This window comes from Mesoplodon bidens, assembly GCF_964165515.1.
Source record: "Mesoplodon bidens genome assembly, chromosome: 1".
Taxonomy (NCBI): domain Eukaryota; kingdom Metazoa; phylum Chordata; class Mammalia; order Artiodactyla; family Ziphiidae; genus Mesoplodon; species Mesoplodon bidens.
The window spans coordinates 79,067,338-79,083,748 of record NC_138176.1 but is presented as its reverse complement, the minus strand read 5'-3'; the positions used below and the strand labels follow the sequence as shown (position 1 = coordinate 79,083,748).

Below are 16,411 nucleotides of genomic sequence, written 5' to 3'. Positions count from 1 at the left end.
TATTTTGAGTGGGTTGAGGGTAGATCTGTGGAATCAGTAACTGAGATCTCAAAATATAAAGAAAATACAAAAAGTTTCCTCCAAAGTTTACCAATGAGAAAGTAAGTAAGCTTTACTAACATTTTAAAAACTGGGTAGACCCCAGCCCCTTACTTTGCCTGTATGTCAGATGGTGACTCATCACAGATGGTACACAAGGAATTCCTCATCTTGGAGGGGCTGATGATGAGGACTCACCCACTGGACTGTTTTCAGCTTATTGTATTGCAGTTTATTTATACCTGGTTAAGTAGATTTACAGGTTATATTATCACAAATCATAGATACGTTAATTCATAATGAGAGGGAGAAAGACTGCAAAAAATCTCAAGGCAAAGTACTTTAAAGAATAGTCAAATGTAAAGAGTTTGGAAGTCTTTCTATAAAAGGAAGACAAGTGCTAGCTTTGTGCTTTGGCAGTATCATAGCCAATAAATTTTATCCGAGGTGCGATTATTGCTAATTGAAACAGACAAGCACTCCAAATTTGCCAACCTTTTCTGTGATGACAAGTAGCTGACAAGAGTATGTTATCCAACAGGTATTCTGAAAATATTTTTCAGATAATGAGGCTGGAAGTGTTTTCATCATTGTGATTTTCATACTAAAAAGAAAGTGTCACATATAAAAAACACTCACACAAATGGGAAACTTTCCACCTGTTTAAAAATCTCCCAAATGAAGAATCTGAATGAGTTTTGACATCGTTTGTTAAAACATGTCTTCTGATTACCTTGCAGAAACACACAACTGACACTGAAGAGAGTGGAAATTTGCCAGCTGAATTTTATCAAATGATTTTTCGTAATTGGTGGATGGATTGAGATATGAGCAGCATGGATTAGCAATCACAGCCTTTCTCTTTTATTTGGATCTACATATCTTTGAGACAATTTTTCAACTATTACAGTCAGAACTAAGTATTGAAATAAACTGTACTAGCCATATCTTCAAAAGAAAGTGCTAAGCCGAATTTAAAAAATAATTAAGCATACTCAATTACAATTTTAACACAAAGAAAATGGTTCTTGTGCCAATAATGCAGTTTAAAAAATTATTTTAAAATATTCATTTAATCTTTGTTTCATTCTTCTTAAATTTCTATCCTAAAGAAATATGTATAACATAGTATGCATAGCACATGCATATAATTTATTAAACAAATAAATAAATGTGTATCAGAGTGCCTTCTCAAAAGTTTTTACTGATGAGCAAAAAAAAAAAAAAAAAAAACCTAAAAACAACAGATTCAGAACGAATTAATCAATGGGATAGTGAAATTAATTCAGAACGAATTAATCAATGGGATAGCCTCTTTTGTTCCATACAAACACATCCGAAAAAAGAAAGAAGTAATTCCACTTATCTATGAATTTGTTGAGCTTGAACATTTTTGGCTTCTGCCCTCTGAAGAAAGTTGGTTTAATAAGCAGGGCAGGTGATTCTATATCATCAAAGGATGGTGGCAAGCAGATGGGGGTGGCACAGAGGGGAGGTCTGAAGTCATATCCCAGCTCCACCACACTTCGTAGTATGGATGGGGAACATCTCTCAAGCTCTCTGAGCTAATCATCTCATCTGCAAAATGGACATAATCAATTCTAAATATTTTGCAGGGTTTTATCAATATTATATGTTGTGAAGAGAGTATCATATCGAATCACATGAAATTGCCAGTATTTGGTGTTTGTTGACATACAATACAACACTGTGGTTCAATTAATATAAACAGATATGTTATGGAGGTGATGTTATTCTTACTTGCTGACAGGACTGAATAAGCACATCCCTAGGACTGATCATTTTCTGGAGGTTATCACTTTCTTTTTTCTGCCCAACACTTCAGTCTGTTCATTTTCTGCATTTTGAGCTGGGTTGCTCTGCCCACTTGTCTTAGTTTGATCAACTCCTCCAAGACTTGGCTCAACTTTTGGGCCTCATTATGGAGATACATGAAATCCATGCCATAGGGTTAGTCCTCATCAAAGGGATAACTCGCATGCCTGATTCTGTGGCAACCAAAGTTTCACTGGTTGAATTTTAAGGACAAGTCACCATTTTCATTTATCTTCCATTGAAGCTTGAAAGTACCGTATAAAAAGGGGCAGTTTTTTGGCACAGTTGTAGAGCAGGCTTTAAATACTTGGTGATTTTAATCATACTCTATCTCGAAGTCTGAACACACAGAGGCCTTGGGGCTAGTATTTATCCTCCGAAGGCTCCATTCTCTTGGTGCCTGATTTTTACTTATTAAATGAAATTCATTTTTGATGGATCTGAACCTTTTGTCTGGCTTCTTTTCAAAAGAAGAACTATAATGTTCAGCAGAGGAAACTAAAGTTTTAAATGTTGATAATTGGAAATTATAAAATTTGTCTCAATTAATTCTGCTCTCGGTAAAGAAGTCAAATCGCATTAACAGAGAAGGCAGAGGGCAGGTTACAGGGCAGCAGAGACGACAGGAATGCAGCAGGGACAGGCTGCCCCAGCAGTGCAACAGCCCTGTGTGAAGGATGGAATTGTGTAAGCTGAGGGAGGACACGCCAGGCTCAGGCTAGGAAACCTGGGTGCTGTGGTCCTGCTGCTCCCACTGATGGGCTGTGCAACTTATGGCAAGCCACTTCTTACTCTCTCTGGGTTTCAGTTTGCTCATGTATCAAATGATGGGCTTGAAATAGATGACCTCCAAATTACCCTCCAGTTTTGGTATTCTATCATTTGATAAAGAAATAACTTGTATTCATGTATCAATTATGTAGATATATATAATAATGTGTATATTACATAAGTATGTGTATGTGTGTTCACACATGTGTGCTAAAATGGTCTCCAAAAACTTAACAGGAGAATAATGATACTTAGCTTACAGCAGGCCATCAAATGGGAAAAGAAAAGAATCAGAAACAAGAGCACTGCATTTTGAATCTTCACTTTATCAGTGAAAAGATGCATGGTCGATGTCATTTAATTAATGACGTTAGCTTCTCCATTAGAATCTGAGCAGTTCAGTATTTGACTTTATATGCTCTTAGAGAAGGGATGCAGCATAACTTTACTATCCTCACTTAGGTTTTTGAACATTTGATCCTATTTAGATTTAAGGGCAACTGAACAACAGATGCTCTTCTCTTTCTCTCAATCCCCTTCCATTTTTTTGTTTATAACGGTAAGAGATGTCTATTATGGAATCAAAGAAATATAAAGAATAAAAGTAACTTGTAATCCCACCACTTCAATAAAAATGTTCATTCAAAGTTTTTTCGATTTTATTGTTCAGGATTAGTATTAGATGCTTTTGTAAAATATACATGTTATTTATTTATTATTTCTAAATTAACTGAGATTCCCCCACCCTCACCCTAAAAAATTTAAGGAAGAAAAAATGTCAGATTGCTCTTTTAGAAAGATGGCTTTGGTTACAGTGTGGAGAAAAGCTGGGGAGCCATGGCAATAAAGGTTACTATCTGCCCATGTATTTCTGGGTCTCCTCCTTCTGAGCACATGGTAGAATTGTGCTTCCCTGGCTCCTTGAAATGAGGTGTGACTATGTGGCTTATCTTGACCAATGGTCACTTCTGTATGGAAGTATTTAAGAGCCACTGTGCAAGTCACAATTTCCCCTTCCCCCTGCCATGGCAACCAGCAATATTCTAAATGACAGGTATCCCATCAAGCTGTCTCTGAAGGGGAGTGACATAAGGCTGAACTCCCACCAACATTCCCTCAGATGGACATGTAGCAAGAGGAAGGAACAAATCTTTATTGCTTTAAACCCCTAAGATTTTGGAGTTGTTTGGGTTTTTTCCTGCAGTATAACATTACTATCCTTATGACACATGGGACATGACTAGAGATAGGGAGAGGGCTGGATATGGTCTAAAGAGATAATAGGGGCTGAACTAGTATAGCTGCACTAGGGTTGAAGAAGATGCATTTGGGAGATATTTAGAGGAAAATTAGGATTTGATAACCAATAAGAAATGAGGGTTGGGGGGGGAGATAGAGTTACAGGAGATTCCTAGGGCTTGACTGGGGTGACTGGGTGGTTCATTGTACCATTTAATGGTACGTGACCACTGGAGGAGGATAAAACGTGGTTGGCGGAGGGAGAAGAAGCTGGGAGATGAGGAGTTCAGGTTTCGACCTATTGGACTTGAGCCATCTGGGACATCCAAATGGAGATGTTTAGTGGGCTGCTGTATTACAACTCAAATCGGCATGAAGTAGGAAGAGTGATATGTTTTCTCCAGTCTACTTTCTCCAGTCATGTTTAGGGATGAAATAATACAGATACTATAACCTACTATACTAGAACCTACTTTTTTTCCCTTGTAGACACTACTTTTGTTGAAATGTTCTCTGGAACAAATTCTGTTCTTGACTGGCCTGTGGTTTATTTTGCCTTCCTCCCTATGGGGGCAGAGGACCACATGCTAAGAATCTTGAAGTCATTTGAGAGCTTTCTTGTTTCATTATATTCTACATGTGCATAAGCCAGCTTTCACTTGGTGTGCTAGTTTCCTGTGGCTGACATAACAAAGTACCACAAACGAGGTGGCTTAAAACATAAAGATGTGTTGTTTCAAAGTTCTGGAGGCCACAAGTCTGAAATCAAAGTGTCAGTAGGGTCATGCTCTCTCTAAGGTTCCTTGCCTTTCTCTTAGCTTCTGGTGTTGCCAGAAATCCGTGGCATTCCTTGACCTGTAGCTGCATAACTCCAACCTCTGCCTCCATCGTCACACGGCATTCTCTCTGTGTCTCTGTGTTTTCACATGGCTGTCTTCCTATAAGGACACCAGTCAGATTGGATTAAGGGCTCACCCTACTCCACTATGACCTCATCTTAACTGATTCCATCTGCAATGGCCGTATTTTCAAATAAAGTCACATTCTGAGGCACTGAGAGTTAGGACATCAGGGTATTTTGATGGGGAACAAATCAACTCATAACACTTGGTAAAACTGTGATAACCCCCAAATTTCAGTGCCTTTAACAACAAAGTTTTTGGTGTTTGTTCATATTTCACATTGGGTGCAGTCTGGCTCCAACTCGGAGACTCTGCTCCATGTATCTTGCCCTTTCCAGGATCCAGGCTGAGGGAGCAGCCCTTCTCTTTCTCATGAGGCAAAGGAAAGCTTCCAGTTGCTGAACTACACAATGGCTTATAAAGCTTCTGTCACTTCTAATCACCTTTCACTGGTAGGACAGGTCATATGGCTAAGTCTGTAGGAATTAGAAGAACATGTATTGACTACCCGCCACACATTTGGTGGTTAATAAATGGGAGGAACCATTCCAACAAGCAGGCCTTTGACAAAGGGTTGCCCTATCTCTTCACTCCGGTAGTTTTTCTGGAATATGAATTAGGTCTTCTATTTCTCTTGCATTGCTCTCAGTGCTCTAAATCAAATGCCTGGCACATGTTAATACTCAAAGTTTTCCTGAATGAATGAATAAATATACAGTTCATATTCACTTTGCTTTTAGCATCCTGATGAAAAAGATTTCAGTTATTAAAGCCCCAAAGGACATAGTTAAAGATGAAAACGTCATTTGAGAAAATAAGTTGCTGAACAAATCATAACCCCAAAAGCACCTATTACTGTTCTGAGTTCTCTATTATTAATATGAAAACTGGTGCCTGAAATAAATGGTCTTAAAATTAGTTTTAAGAACATCTTTTAACCCAGAGCTTATTCATGGAGGAAATTTTATTGTTCCCATGGAGAGCATCTCACCCCCTTACTTTGTCCTCCTACCCGTATCTTTCTTCAACCTCACATTTCATTTTCTAATAAATTCATACTTTAGTTATCTTTTGCTAAAGGCCCTTCTTTCTTACCTCTCTGCTTCCACGTTACTCACACTAGACATTTAAAAATATTTCCCTGCCGTCTTGTAATGAGTGATTCTTACATTTATTCATATTTATTTATGTTTTAATTCTTGATGCTTTACTATTTTAAGTAGTTCAAAATTACAAATATCAACAATTTAAAGGCACCTAGATTATCTAAAGAGACATATTAGAAACAATATTCTGAAAGCTAAATTTATCAAACTCTATTCATTCACAAATGTTTTTCAACCATATGAGCATAAGAAAACATTTTTTGGTCTCTCTTCAAATCCCTGCAAGGTAGCACAGATATTTTCCTAAAAGTCTGTTGAGTAACGGTTATCAGATTGTCCATCCTCATGGTTGTGAAGTTGAAAAGGAAATGGAAAAAATATCCTCACTGTGAGCCTGCTTCATCTCCTTGTACTGTATGTAGTTAGCCAACCTATAAAGATTACGGTGTGTCTCTTTACAGAGCTACCACACTAAATCCAGGTTCCCTACCCCACTGAAGCAGGGTTGGGAAGAGGCCAGTCCCTGCATCAGGACCCCCAAATCTGCAGGGAATGCTCAAAACCCTGGTCTATGAAACAATTCTTGGCTCTGCAGCCCTGTCTGCTCCCAACCGCCACTGACACACAAATCTAAACAGGCCCTTTATCTCCCTTTCAAAAGTTTTCTTTTCATATTTTCTCTTAATCATGTAGAAATTGTCCTTTTCAGGAGTGTGAAAGTCACTGAAGAAATCACGAAAGTTGGCAATCACATTGAGGCCAGTGCCTTCGTGTCCCGGCATCTCACAAGCAAGGACAGTTTTACTAGTTAGAACTCTGCTGTGTCCTCCCGAAACCAAGCTAAACTGAAGCTAATGCTAAAAGCCTTCAATACTTTTTGAAAAATCCATCAAAGGTTTTGCTGAATGATATTTATAAGGGCCTCACTGTTCTCTTTCAAAAACTGAAATGCCCTTCTCTGACAGTTGAAAAAAATTGCTTGTGCTTTTCATCTTTCCCTCTCAGAGTGTAAACATTGTTTTGAGTGAAAGGAGCTGAAGGAGCGCTTACTTTCCCTTGAAATTTTATTTTTAAATAAGAGAGGGAGAAAATCCTTTTTCTGACTAATACTAATAATACAGGTCAAAGTGTCAGGCGATATACAATTAAATGGAAAACAAAAAAGGTTCCCCCTCTTTTTCCCACAGTACAATGGCACTGGAATATAAATTACCGATGAAGATGAAATAATACTTCAAAGCTTGTAGGGCAGGGCAGGGCAGTGTTTACAAAGTATTTTCTATGGCACGATAAGACACTGAAGATGACGGTAACCCATGGACTTGAGGGTGTTGCTGAATAGTCTAAAACTAGCATGAGGTAGGATTTTAGGTCCCTATAGCCTGTGACCCCGTGATATGCTTTGTTTCGCAAGGGCAGCTGCAGTTATCAACAGATGTTTCAGCAATAAATAATTGGTATCATCTCGGAAAAGACCCATCTACCTGGGGAGAGGGCATAATACCAAAAACACTGCCCAGCTATTACAGCCACATTAATCTCCCATCTCTCCAGGTTTCTTGGGGAGCATGCTGCAGGTGTTTTTTCTGAGAGAGAGCAGACAAACTCTCTCAAGTCAGCAAGCTTTGTGTGGAGTGTAAAGGAGGTTGGCCCCTGCCATAAATTTCTGTCTGTGGCCACACACCAAAGGAGAAAAGACTGGGGGGATGGGGAAGTAGGAGAGGGAGGAAACAGGAGAGGCTGTGGAGAACAGAAAGGAGAGCACAAAACACATACGATTTTTCTTGATTAAGTTAAGCCTAAGAGAGGAACATTAGAGATGACCCTTAATTTTACTAACTCAGGCGCTCAGCACAATTCTATGCTTAACTTTGCCCTGTTATTCGTGGAATTAACTTAAAGACAGCGTTTACACTCCAAGTGTAGTGCTAATTTTTAAAATGGAAGGGAAACTTTTTATGGGAAGGATTCATTTCAAGGTAAAAAAAAATCACTGAAATTTAGATTTATAAAAAAACAGTAAGAAGAGATAACTGAAAAGACAAACTCAGCAGCCTTTAACTATTTTTTATGTAAGAACTGAATCTCACAATTATATTATAACATGGTCGTCCAGTTCAGTAAAGTGTAATATTGAAACCAGTGGATAACGGGACAAAAACAAATCATGGATCATGGAATTTCCTCGAGATACTTTTGACAAACTAAGATATTAAAAGTAGCCCTAGTTCACGGGGTGCTATAGTTCTTCATATTTACAAAACAGAGTGGTTTAGCAATTGTGCACTTCGGGTCTGACACAGTAAGAAAGCATCCTGAGAGTCTTTAGGAGGTGTGGTTGCTTAATTTATAGCTTGCTGGGTAAGCGAAAGAAAATGATGCTCAGAGTTCAAAAAGCTCCCAGGTTAAACACATTACGGGCTAAAGTAGCCTAATGGACTGATTCTTAGAGCTGCGCCTGAGTGATCTTGTGAGCGGGGCACAAACCTCTTAAATTCTCTATGCCTTTACTTCCCCCCAGTTGTGACATCCGTGCAATATATAGAGGGAAAGTAGAAGGAATAATGAATGGATTCCTGAAATAGTCTAACAACTATGAGCTGTTTGTCTCTCAACTCACATTAACCCCAAATGCAGTGAGACCTGGACGTTTTTAAAACACCATTTTCAGTTTTTCAGCCAACGTCACCACCAGGTTTGAATACAGCGAGGGGGATCTGGTAAGCATGCATGGAATTAAGGGAATAAAACCCTGGTTATAGTGATGTGCTGAATCTCAGTTTCTCAGCCTATGCTGGAAATTCAGAGGAACTTTCTAAGCCCCAAAGGTCAAAGCAGGGGTCACTCCCTCTGTGAAGCTATCCTGCTCTTACCTTCCGGGAAGCCGTAGAAAGTTCTTATATGCCACCAGCCGAATCACACAGGGCTTTCCAAGCCCTTCTCCACTCACATTCCTGTTCAGGCTCTCTGCCTTTAATTTATAGCTTGCTGGGTAATCTAAAGAAAATGATGCTCAGAGTTCAAAGAGCTCCCAGGTTAAACACATTACGGGCTAGAGCAGCCTAATGGACTGATTCTTAGAGCTGCCCAATTAATCGCCACCCTATTTTTTGCAACAGTCATTCTTAAACTCTAACATGCAACAGAATCATCTGAAGGGCTTGTCTAATGTTGACTGCTAGACCCTCACACCCAAAGTTTTTGATTTGGTAAGACTAGTGCAGGGCCCAGGAATCTGACTCAGTATCTGCGTGATGATAGTGCTGTTGTTGGGAGGTCTAAATTAAAGCACCATTGCTTTAGAGCTGCACTATCCAATTAAACAGTAGCCCTAGCCACATGTGGCTATCATAGAAGTTCATTTTAAAAATTAAATAAAACTAAAAATTCAGGGCCTCCCTGGTGGCGCAGTGGTTGAGAGTCCGCCTGCCGATGCAGGGGATACGGGTTCGTGCCCCGGTCCGGGAGGATCCCACGTGCCGCGGAGCGGCTGGGCCCGTGAGCCATGGCCGCTGAGCCTGCGCATCCGGAGCCTGTACTCCGCAACGGGAGAGGCCACAACAGTGAGAGGCCCGCGTACCGCAAAAAAAAAAAAAAAAAAAAAAAAAAAAAAAAAAAAAAAAACTAAAAATTCAGTTCTTCAGTCATTCTAGCCACATTTCAGGTGCTCAAGAGCCACATGTGGCCAGGGGCTAAATGTATTGGGCAACAGAGATATAGAACATTTCCAACATTGCAGAAAGTTCCACTCTACAGCTTGCATTAGAGTAAACAAGCTTCAGGACTTCTACCTGTGCTCTCAAGTTCATTCCTTGAGGCTTCCAGAGGGAGAACTGGAGCAGGACGGAGGAAGGGGCTAAGTCACAGCTCCGCCACTCACTGGTCTGTTCCCCTAGGCAAGTTAATCTCCCTGCACCTTAATTTCCTCATCTTCAAAATGGGCTTGATAATGGTAATAATCACTGGAGGGCTACTTTGAGAATTAAATGAGATGATGCATGTGCATTTTGTAAACTCTACAGTGATACACACACTACAGTTTTTGTTCCATTCCACTTCTCCACTAACAACAAGCACACTTATTTAAAACCCCTGGTTCACCACTGAATTTGTTCCAAGTATTCACTTTCCTTTGCCTACGGTCCTCAGCCTGCTTAACCTCGGGTGTTTGTTTTTTGGAGGGCTGGAAAGTTTTGGGGGAGGCAGTTACTGTTCCTCCAGTAACAGTAATGACTGGACAACAGTAATGACCGTTGGAGTCATTGTCTCCAACAATGCTGTTATGTGTACATAGATTAGGGGATCTTCCCTGGATTTTTGTTTTAATAGGTAAAAACAATGTCTATATCTATACATTTATTTTGGGATGACCCCAAAACACATTCCCATGTAAACCAATAAAATAAAATTTTGGGAATATTATCATTGCTTGTAATGCCTGGTCTCCAGACAAACATCTATATTTATGTGAGAAAAAAAAAAAAGGTAATAGAGTCTCTTCTTTGATAATCATCTAAGAGAATGTAGGAAAAAAAAAACACTATCAGAAAGGAAAATGGCACTCCTAGTAGCATCCCCAGAACCTAAGCCTGAAACCTGAGCTCAAATCTGAGTTCATGTGTTATTCTTGAGGCTCTCTCCTATCTGGGGTAGAGGTACCCATTTGATTAGTTTCCAATAAATGAGTTGAGGAATAAGCATGCCAATGACTTTGACATGATACTTCCTGAACAGTGTGAATCATCATGAGGAGATAAGGGAGTGAACAGGATTCCAGGCAGGGCTCAGGGAAGGGACATGCCAGACTTCAGTAGCTTAGACAGCAAGTCACATGGATGAAATAGTGGTGAATTTATTTTTTTTAACCTACCCAACTTTTAGAAAGTAGTATTTCAAAATAAAAATGCTATGAGGCATGGCGGAATCAAAACTACTGCTTCTGGCCCACCAAGAATATGCAAATAGGGACTTCCCTGGCAGTCCAGTGGTTAAGACTTCGCCTTCCAATGCAGGGGGTGAGGATTCAATCCCTGGTCAGGGAGCTAAGATCCCACATGCCTCACAGCCAAAAAACCAAAACATAAAAAACAGAAGCAATATTGCAACAAATTCAATAAAGACTTAAAAGAAAAGAATATATATATTTTTTTAAGTCATGTAAATATTTCAGCATGACAGGTTCTCATTGGGCCCACTGACCACCCTTCTTCACTTGTACTTGATTTGCCTTTCCAACAGAAGGTCTTATGGGCAAGCAAACCCTCTTAAAAAGCTTCCCCCCACACACATTAGTCAATCTGGCAGAGATGACCATAAGGGTAGGGGCTGTTTTATGCTTCAAAGAAATGTAATCTATTAGACCACTTAGAGGCTAAATGCCTCACTTGGGGGTGTCAGAGGAACAGGTGGTGTGGCTCTTCCTACCAGTAACTGCTCCAACCCAGCGCCAATCACATCCTGCAGGTTTGTTTTGTCCTCTGGGCTCACAGCTTGTTTGTACTGCCACTTTTCAGGCACGAAGGGCCACTTCATTTCCTTTGCCTCCTGGATCAGGGTTCTTAACTCGCTGGGGAGTGAAGCTGAAAAGGTCAGAGTTCAGGTAAGGAAATTGCAGTCAAAGAAAAGGCTGTTGAGTTACCAATGTTATGATGAAGCACCTCAGTGGCAAAAAAATTTTTTTCCTACCTCTTGCTGTCTGGCCTAACCTGGTAGTTCTGACTCAAAGAATAATAGCAAAAAGCTATCTGTCAGGGGTGGCCCTGGTCTACTTTGCCCTACGGGTAAATTGGGGTAGTCAGGCATTAAAAAAGGTTTTAGCAGGAAGTAAAGCACTTCAGTGACTATCTCTGCATGAAGAATCAGAGAAAGGAACGAAGGAAATATTATTTTTCCTGTAAAATGAGAACAGGACTGAGAATGGAATGGCATCTGGGGCTTGTGGCAGCTGGGTAATGCAGAGAATCAATCTGTACAACTTCTTTTTTCTCCTCTAAGACCTCACCTCACCTCAGACTTTCCCTGTGGACTACATTTGAATATAGACAATGAATGCAAAAAACCCATATCAATTTATTATGAAATGGCCTTGTTTCACATTAGGAGATATAGTTAATCTCTTAATAGACATCAAACCTAGTTAATTATATAAGTCAACAATCTCCTATCCAAACTTGGGAAACCCGAAAAGCTCTGCAAACTAGAAGGTTTTTTTTTAAGTTTGGCACCCGAACCAGACTTGAATTGACTAAAGGCTATTTATAATCTTGTTATAGTGAGATTAGTCAACATTTTGTTCTGAAAATTTTAATGTTTGACTGTAGATGCTGCCCCAGTTTCTACTGGAGTGTTAGTATAACAGACGGTATATACACCATACTTCCCTTTCTAACATTTGAAAAAATTCTGAATTCTGCAGCACATGTGACCTCCCCCCAGGGCTGTGAATAAGGTATCATGGACTTGTATATGACTGCCAGCTATAAATCTCCAGGTGCTTGTCTTGCAGACATTTCAGACTCAACATATCTAAAACTGAACTCATCACCTTTTTTCTAAATATTGTATTTCCCTCTCTGTTTTCTATTTTGATGAATGTTACTATCATTCACTGACTCGCCCAAGCCTGAAACCCAGAAGTTGGTCTAGACTTTTTGTTCTCTCTTCCTCCCTGAATCTAATTGGTTATCAAATTCTGTGGATCCTAAAATCGATTTCTTCCTTTTAATTATCAGTAATTTTTGCCTGAGTCATTGTTTTCTATCTCCTCCCATCCATTTCATCTCCCAGACTGTTGCTTCCCATTTTGCTAAAAACAAGATGGACCAGGCCATTGCTCTGCACAAAATTCTCCGATGCTTTTGCACATCCTGTCCCCACTGTTTGCATTGCCCTCCCTCAATTGCCTCATGACCAGGCTCAGGCCCACTGACTTCATTCAGCATTCAGTGCAAACACTGCCACTTCTCATCAGCCCTGCCATGATCTCCCAGTGGAATTGAGATGTCCCTCATGAGGGCTCCCAAACCCACAGGTGCATGCTCCTTTCAGCATTCATCCCACTGTTCTCTAGCCACATCTATCCTTTCATTGAACTGTGGATTGTCAGCTCCCTGAAAACTGGCATCACATCTTATCACTTTTGTAAATCACACCATGATGGTTAAAAGAAAGATTAGTCTCATGTTTACATGAGACATGCTAAATAAGACAAAAGAGATATGACAAAGAGAGTGAAAAAAAAAGAAGAGAAGGAAGAAAAGCTAACTCTGCCTTGGTTCATGATGTCTTCTTGAGTCCTTGCCACCAGCTGGGCAAATGTAAGGAATTCTCCTGAGGGGAAGGACTGCTTGGCATTGAGGGGATAATGCATGGGCTATGCCAATGAATGATTGATCTGGACTGACTACTAAGGATAACTTACAAGTGTCACACTGAAACCATTGTCCCCCCACCCCCTGCCCCATTCAGTAACCCAGAACTACTGAGCACCCTCTGTGCAATGGCACTCCCCCAGTGAAAGCAAAACCACGAGGTTGGAAGCCTATGTGGTCACAATCTCCTCTTACCACCACTGACATAATTTTAATCTCTGAAAATGTTTCCAATATACATATAGAGAAAATTTCTTAAATGATATTTCTAAATAGTCATGAATAGGATGACTATTCAGTTCTATTTGCTTAGGACAGTCCTATGTAATCATAGTGTACTTATTAATAGTGCTTTTTCACTCTCAAAAGTACTTCAATTCTGATAAATTATTTGGATACTCTGTCCATGAGTGTCAAGCTCAGGGGTCAAAGGATTAGTTAAATGACAACAGAAATGTGATTTCTGGATTCACAGAATTTCACTGTATTTTGGCAATGAATAACTTTAAATATTTTCAAAATTTCTTCATGATGATATATTTGTTACAAATCCTTTTTTCCTCATCATACCACCCTTTCCGTACAGATCGTGCCAGAAAATGGATAGTCCACTGGGGAATACTGAAATAAAAGATGCCTCTGAAGTATGTTTTAAAAATATATCTCTTTTTGGATTTCAGTTCCTTCTCTATCTCAGGGGGTTAGAGTTGCTAGGACTAGTCACCCATGCTGACTATGACAATTTCTGAAGAAAAAGGATGGGGTTGAGAGGAAGAGGGAAAAGAATAAAACCCATAGTGTTCATGTTCGAGTCCACCGGCTGGCCCTGTCGCCTTAAGTGACCCTGTACTAATGCCTTTCTCTGGGAGCACATGCGGGTGATGACATCAGTGGCGGTGGCAGCCCGACCCGTGAGCTAGAGCTGTTCAGAAACCACCTGCCGAGGGACAGGCTCCGTGTTCAGACTGTGTCCAACTGCACTGATGGCGCTCGGGTGGACCATGCAACATGCAGTGGCGACGGGCAAATGCTGAGTTTGTCAATGGCTCAGCACAGGGTTCCTCCCCCATTGATTTACTGGATTCAGCAAACCCCAGCAGTCCGCCCCTGACCCAGCAGTAGCCTCCTCTGCCTCTCTGGTCACTTACTTCCCCAAGCAGCTTACCTGAAGGGCCATGGCTAATTGAGTGATTTTGCAGTCGTGATTTGCCTTATCTGGAACTAAACTGATTATTTCTCCTATTCTGTGGCACTTGAGAAGAAAAAGAAGATGAAAATCCTTCCCGATTGGAGGCTCAGAGTCTTCACTAAGGAGAACACAAAGCTTAAAGGAATTTGGGCTGAAGAGACAAAGGACATGATGTAGTAAAAGGAGAAGAGAAAAACTTCAGGAGAAATAACAGAACACAACACACTGCCCCTGGGGAGAACTAGGACCAGCACTGGAGCAAGCAAAGTTAGACACTGATGTATCTGGCTAGTAAAGAAAGGAAACACTAAGGCTGTGAAACAACTGGACATGGGGCATGTTATCTTGAAAAGAGCATGGATGACAGGTTACAAAAAATTAGACTTCTAAAGGCACCTAAAAGTTCTCTTATAAAAATATATGTGCCTATATACAAGAATGTGGGAAAAAGACTCTCCTAGAACATTTTCCCATTACATAATCAACAACAACAAAAGAGATGGGGAGTGTGCATTTTATATGGGGATCTTATTTCTGTAAGGAATAGCAAATGACTAAAAATACAAAGAAAAATATTAAAAGCACATAAAAGGGACACACTGATAGAAATGAAGGGAAATTTATCTGAATGCTAAAAAGAATCTAAGAAGCCTGCCTCTTCAAAACTGGCTAAAGAAGAAATCAGAATTGCTTTAACTTTCTAGACTTTGTGATTGAAACTTCCCAAACAATGACTCATCTAAAACTATGAATGGCACAAACTATGAATGAGCAAAAAAGCCAAATTCTTAAACCCTGATAATGATGCAATAAGTATTTATCAGTATGAGTGGATTTATTTTACAAATGGCATGTAAATACAAGATGAGAAAATGTACTGATGATCAAAAAAGAGAGATGGGACTGATGAGATGACATATTTGTGGAAACTGTAGAAGTCTATGGAAACTGATGAGGCACAAAAGCCTAGTTTGAAAAAAAAGTATGTGCCACCATTCAGAAGTTGCTTCAATTTTTTAATAATTGAAATTTACGTGCACCAGCCCACTTGGACCCTTTGTTCTCCTTGAACTAAACTGTTTCTTGTGGCTTCATGTTTACTGAAGCTTAAAATTAGAACTGACAGCAATTCACTGCAACAAAGTGGGCCTCCTCCCCTGCCCGTCCACCCACAGCCCATGTCCCATTCATGCCCTAGAAATCCACTCATCTCTCTGTGGTCATCTGCCAAGAGAAGAAAAATAGGGCAGAGATGAGAATGTGTTGTTCAGACAGGGGAAAGGAGAGCAAACCTGCTGCTCCCCACTCCCCCCAGCACCTCCCATCAGAACCTCACCTCTGCACCGCTGGTCCTCCCTCTTGTCCTCCTCTAACACATCTGACGCCTCCAACAAGAGCTGGTCCAGCACTTGCTTGCACTCTTGCAGTAGCACAGCTACAGCTTTTTGATTATTCATGATGATTACCCTCCCTCGATGATGAGTCGAGTGTCCCTGGGTCTACGGTGATCAATTACCTAGGAGAAGACATCGATTCTCAATAAAAGAGCCCCTTCAAGCCTGAGGTACCTGGTGAACAAAAGAGGGGGAAAGATGATTAACTGAAGCATCATCAATTATCTGTAAGACTCAAGCAGGGAGGGATAATAGAGCAAACACATGAAAATACATGACAGCCCCTGAGGACTTTCTTAGGGGAGTGTGTGAAATTACTGCAGGGCCTGGTCTAGATGGGCAGCACCTCGAAGTCGTCAGAGAGCAGAAGGGAAAGGGTCCTGGTGCAGACCTGGTTACCCACAGTGAAGTCAGTGGAATCACATGGAGCCAAATGAAATGAATATACCCTATGATTCATGTATCTTCTGAATACCTCCTATCAGTGCCTCTGGATCCCAGTGGCACCACACTTTCTTGCCTCTCTGGAAGTCCACAGGAAGCATCTGGCTAACAGTTCTAATAT

At 40.4% G+C, this 16,411-nt stretch overlaps 1 protein-coding gene across 9 annotated transcripts in view; it reads right to left on the bottom strand.

Annotated features, from left to right (window-relative positions):
• Window positions 1–16,411, bottom strand: part of ALPK1 (alpha kinase 1) — a 134,428-nt gene that overhangs the window by 44,278 nt on the left and 73,739 nt on the right. For 5 of the 9 annotated variants that reach the window (XM_081244197.1, XM_081244195.1, XM_081244193.1 and 2 more), the window contains 2 exons: window positions 15,789–15,968; window positions 11,318–11,472 (listed from right to left, as the gene is read on the bottom strand). In XM_081244197.1, the coding sequence (XP_081100323.1) occupies window positions 11,318–11,472; window positions 15,789–15,909 (276 nt within the window). In that variant the 5' untranslated portion in view covers window positions 15,910–15,968. Of the gene's footprint in view, window positions 1–11,317; window positions 11,473–15,788; window positions 16,021–16,411 lie in introns of all 9 variants that reach the window. The other 4 variants (XM_081244191.1, XM_081244187.1, XM_081244190.1 and 1 more) reach the window with 1 other exon arrangement.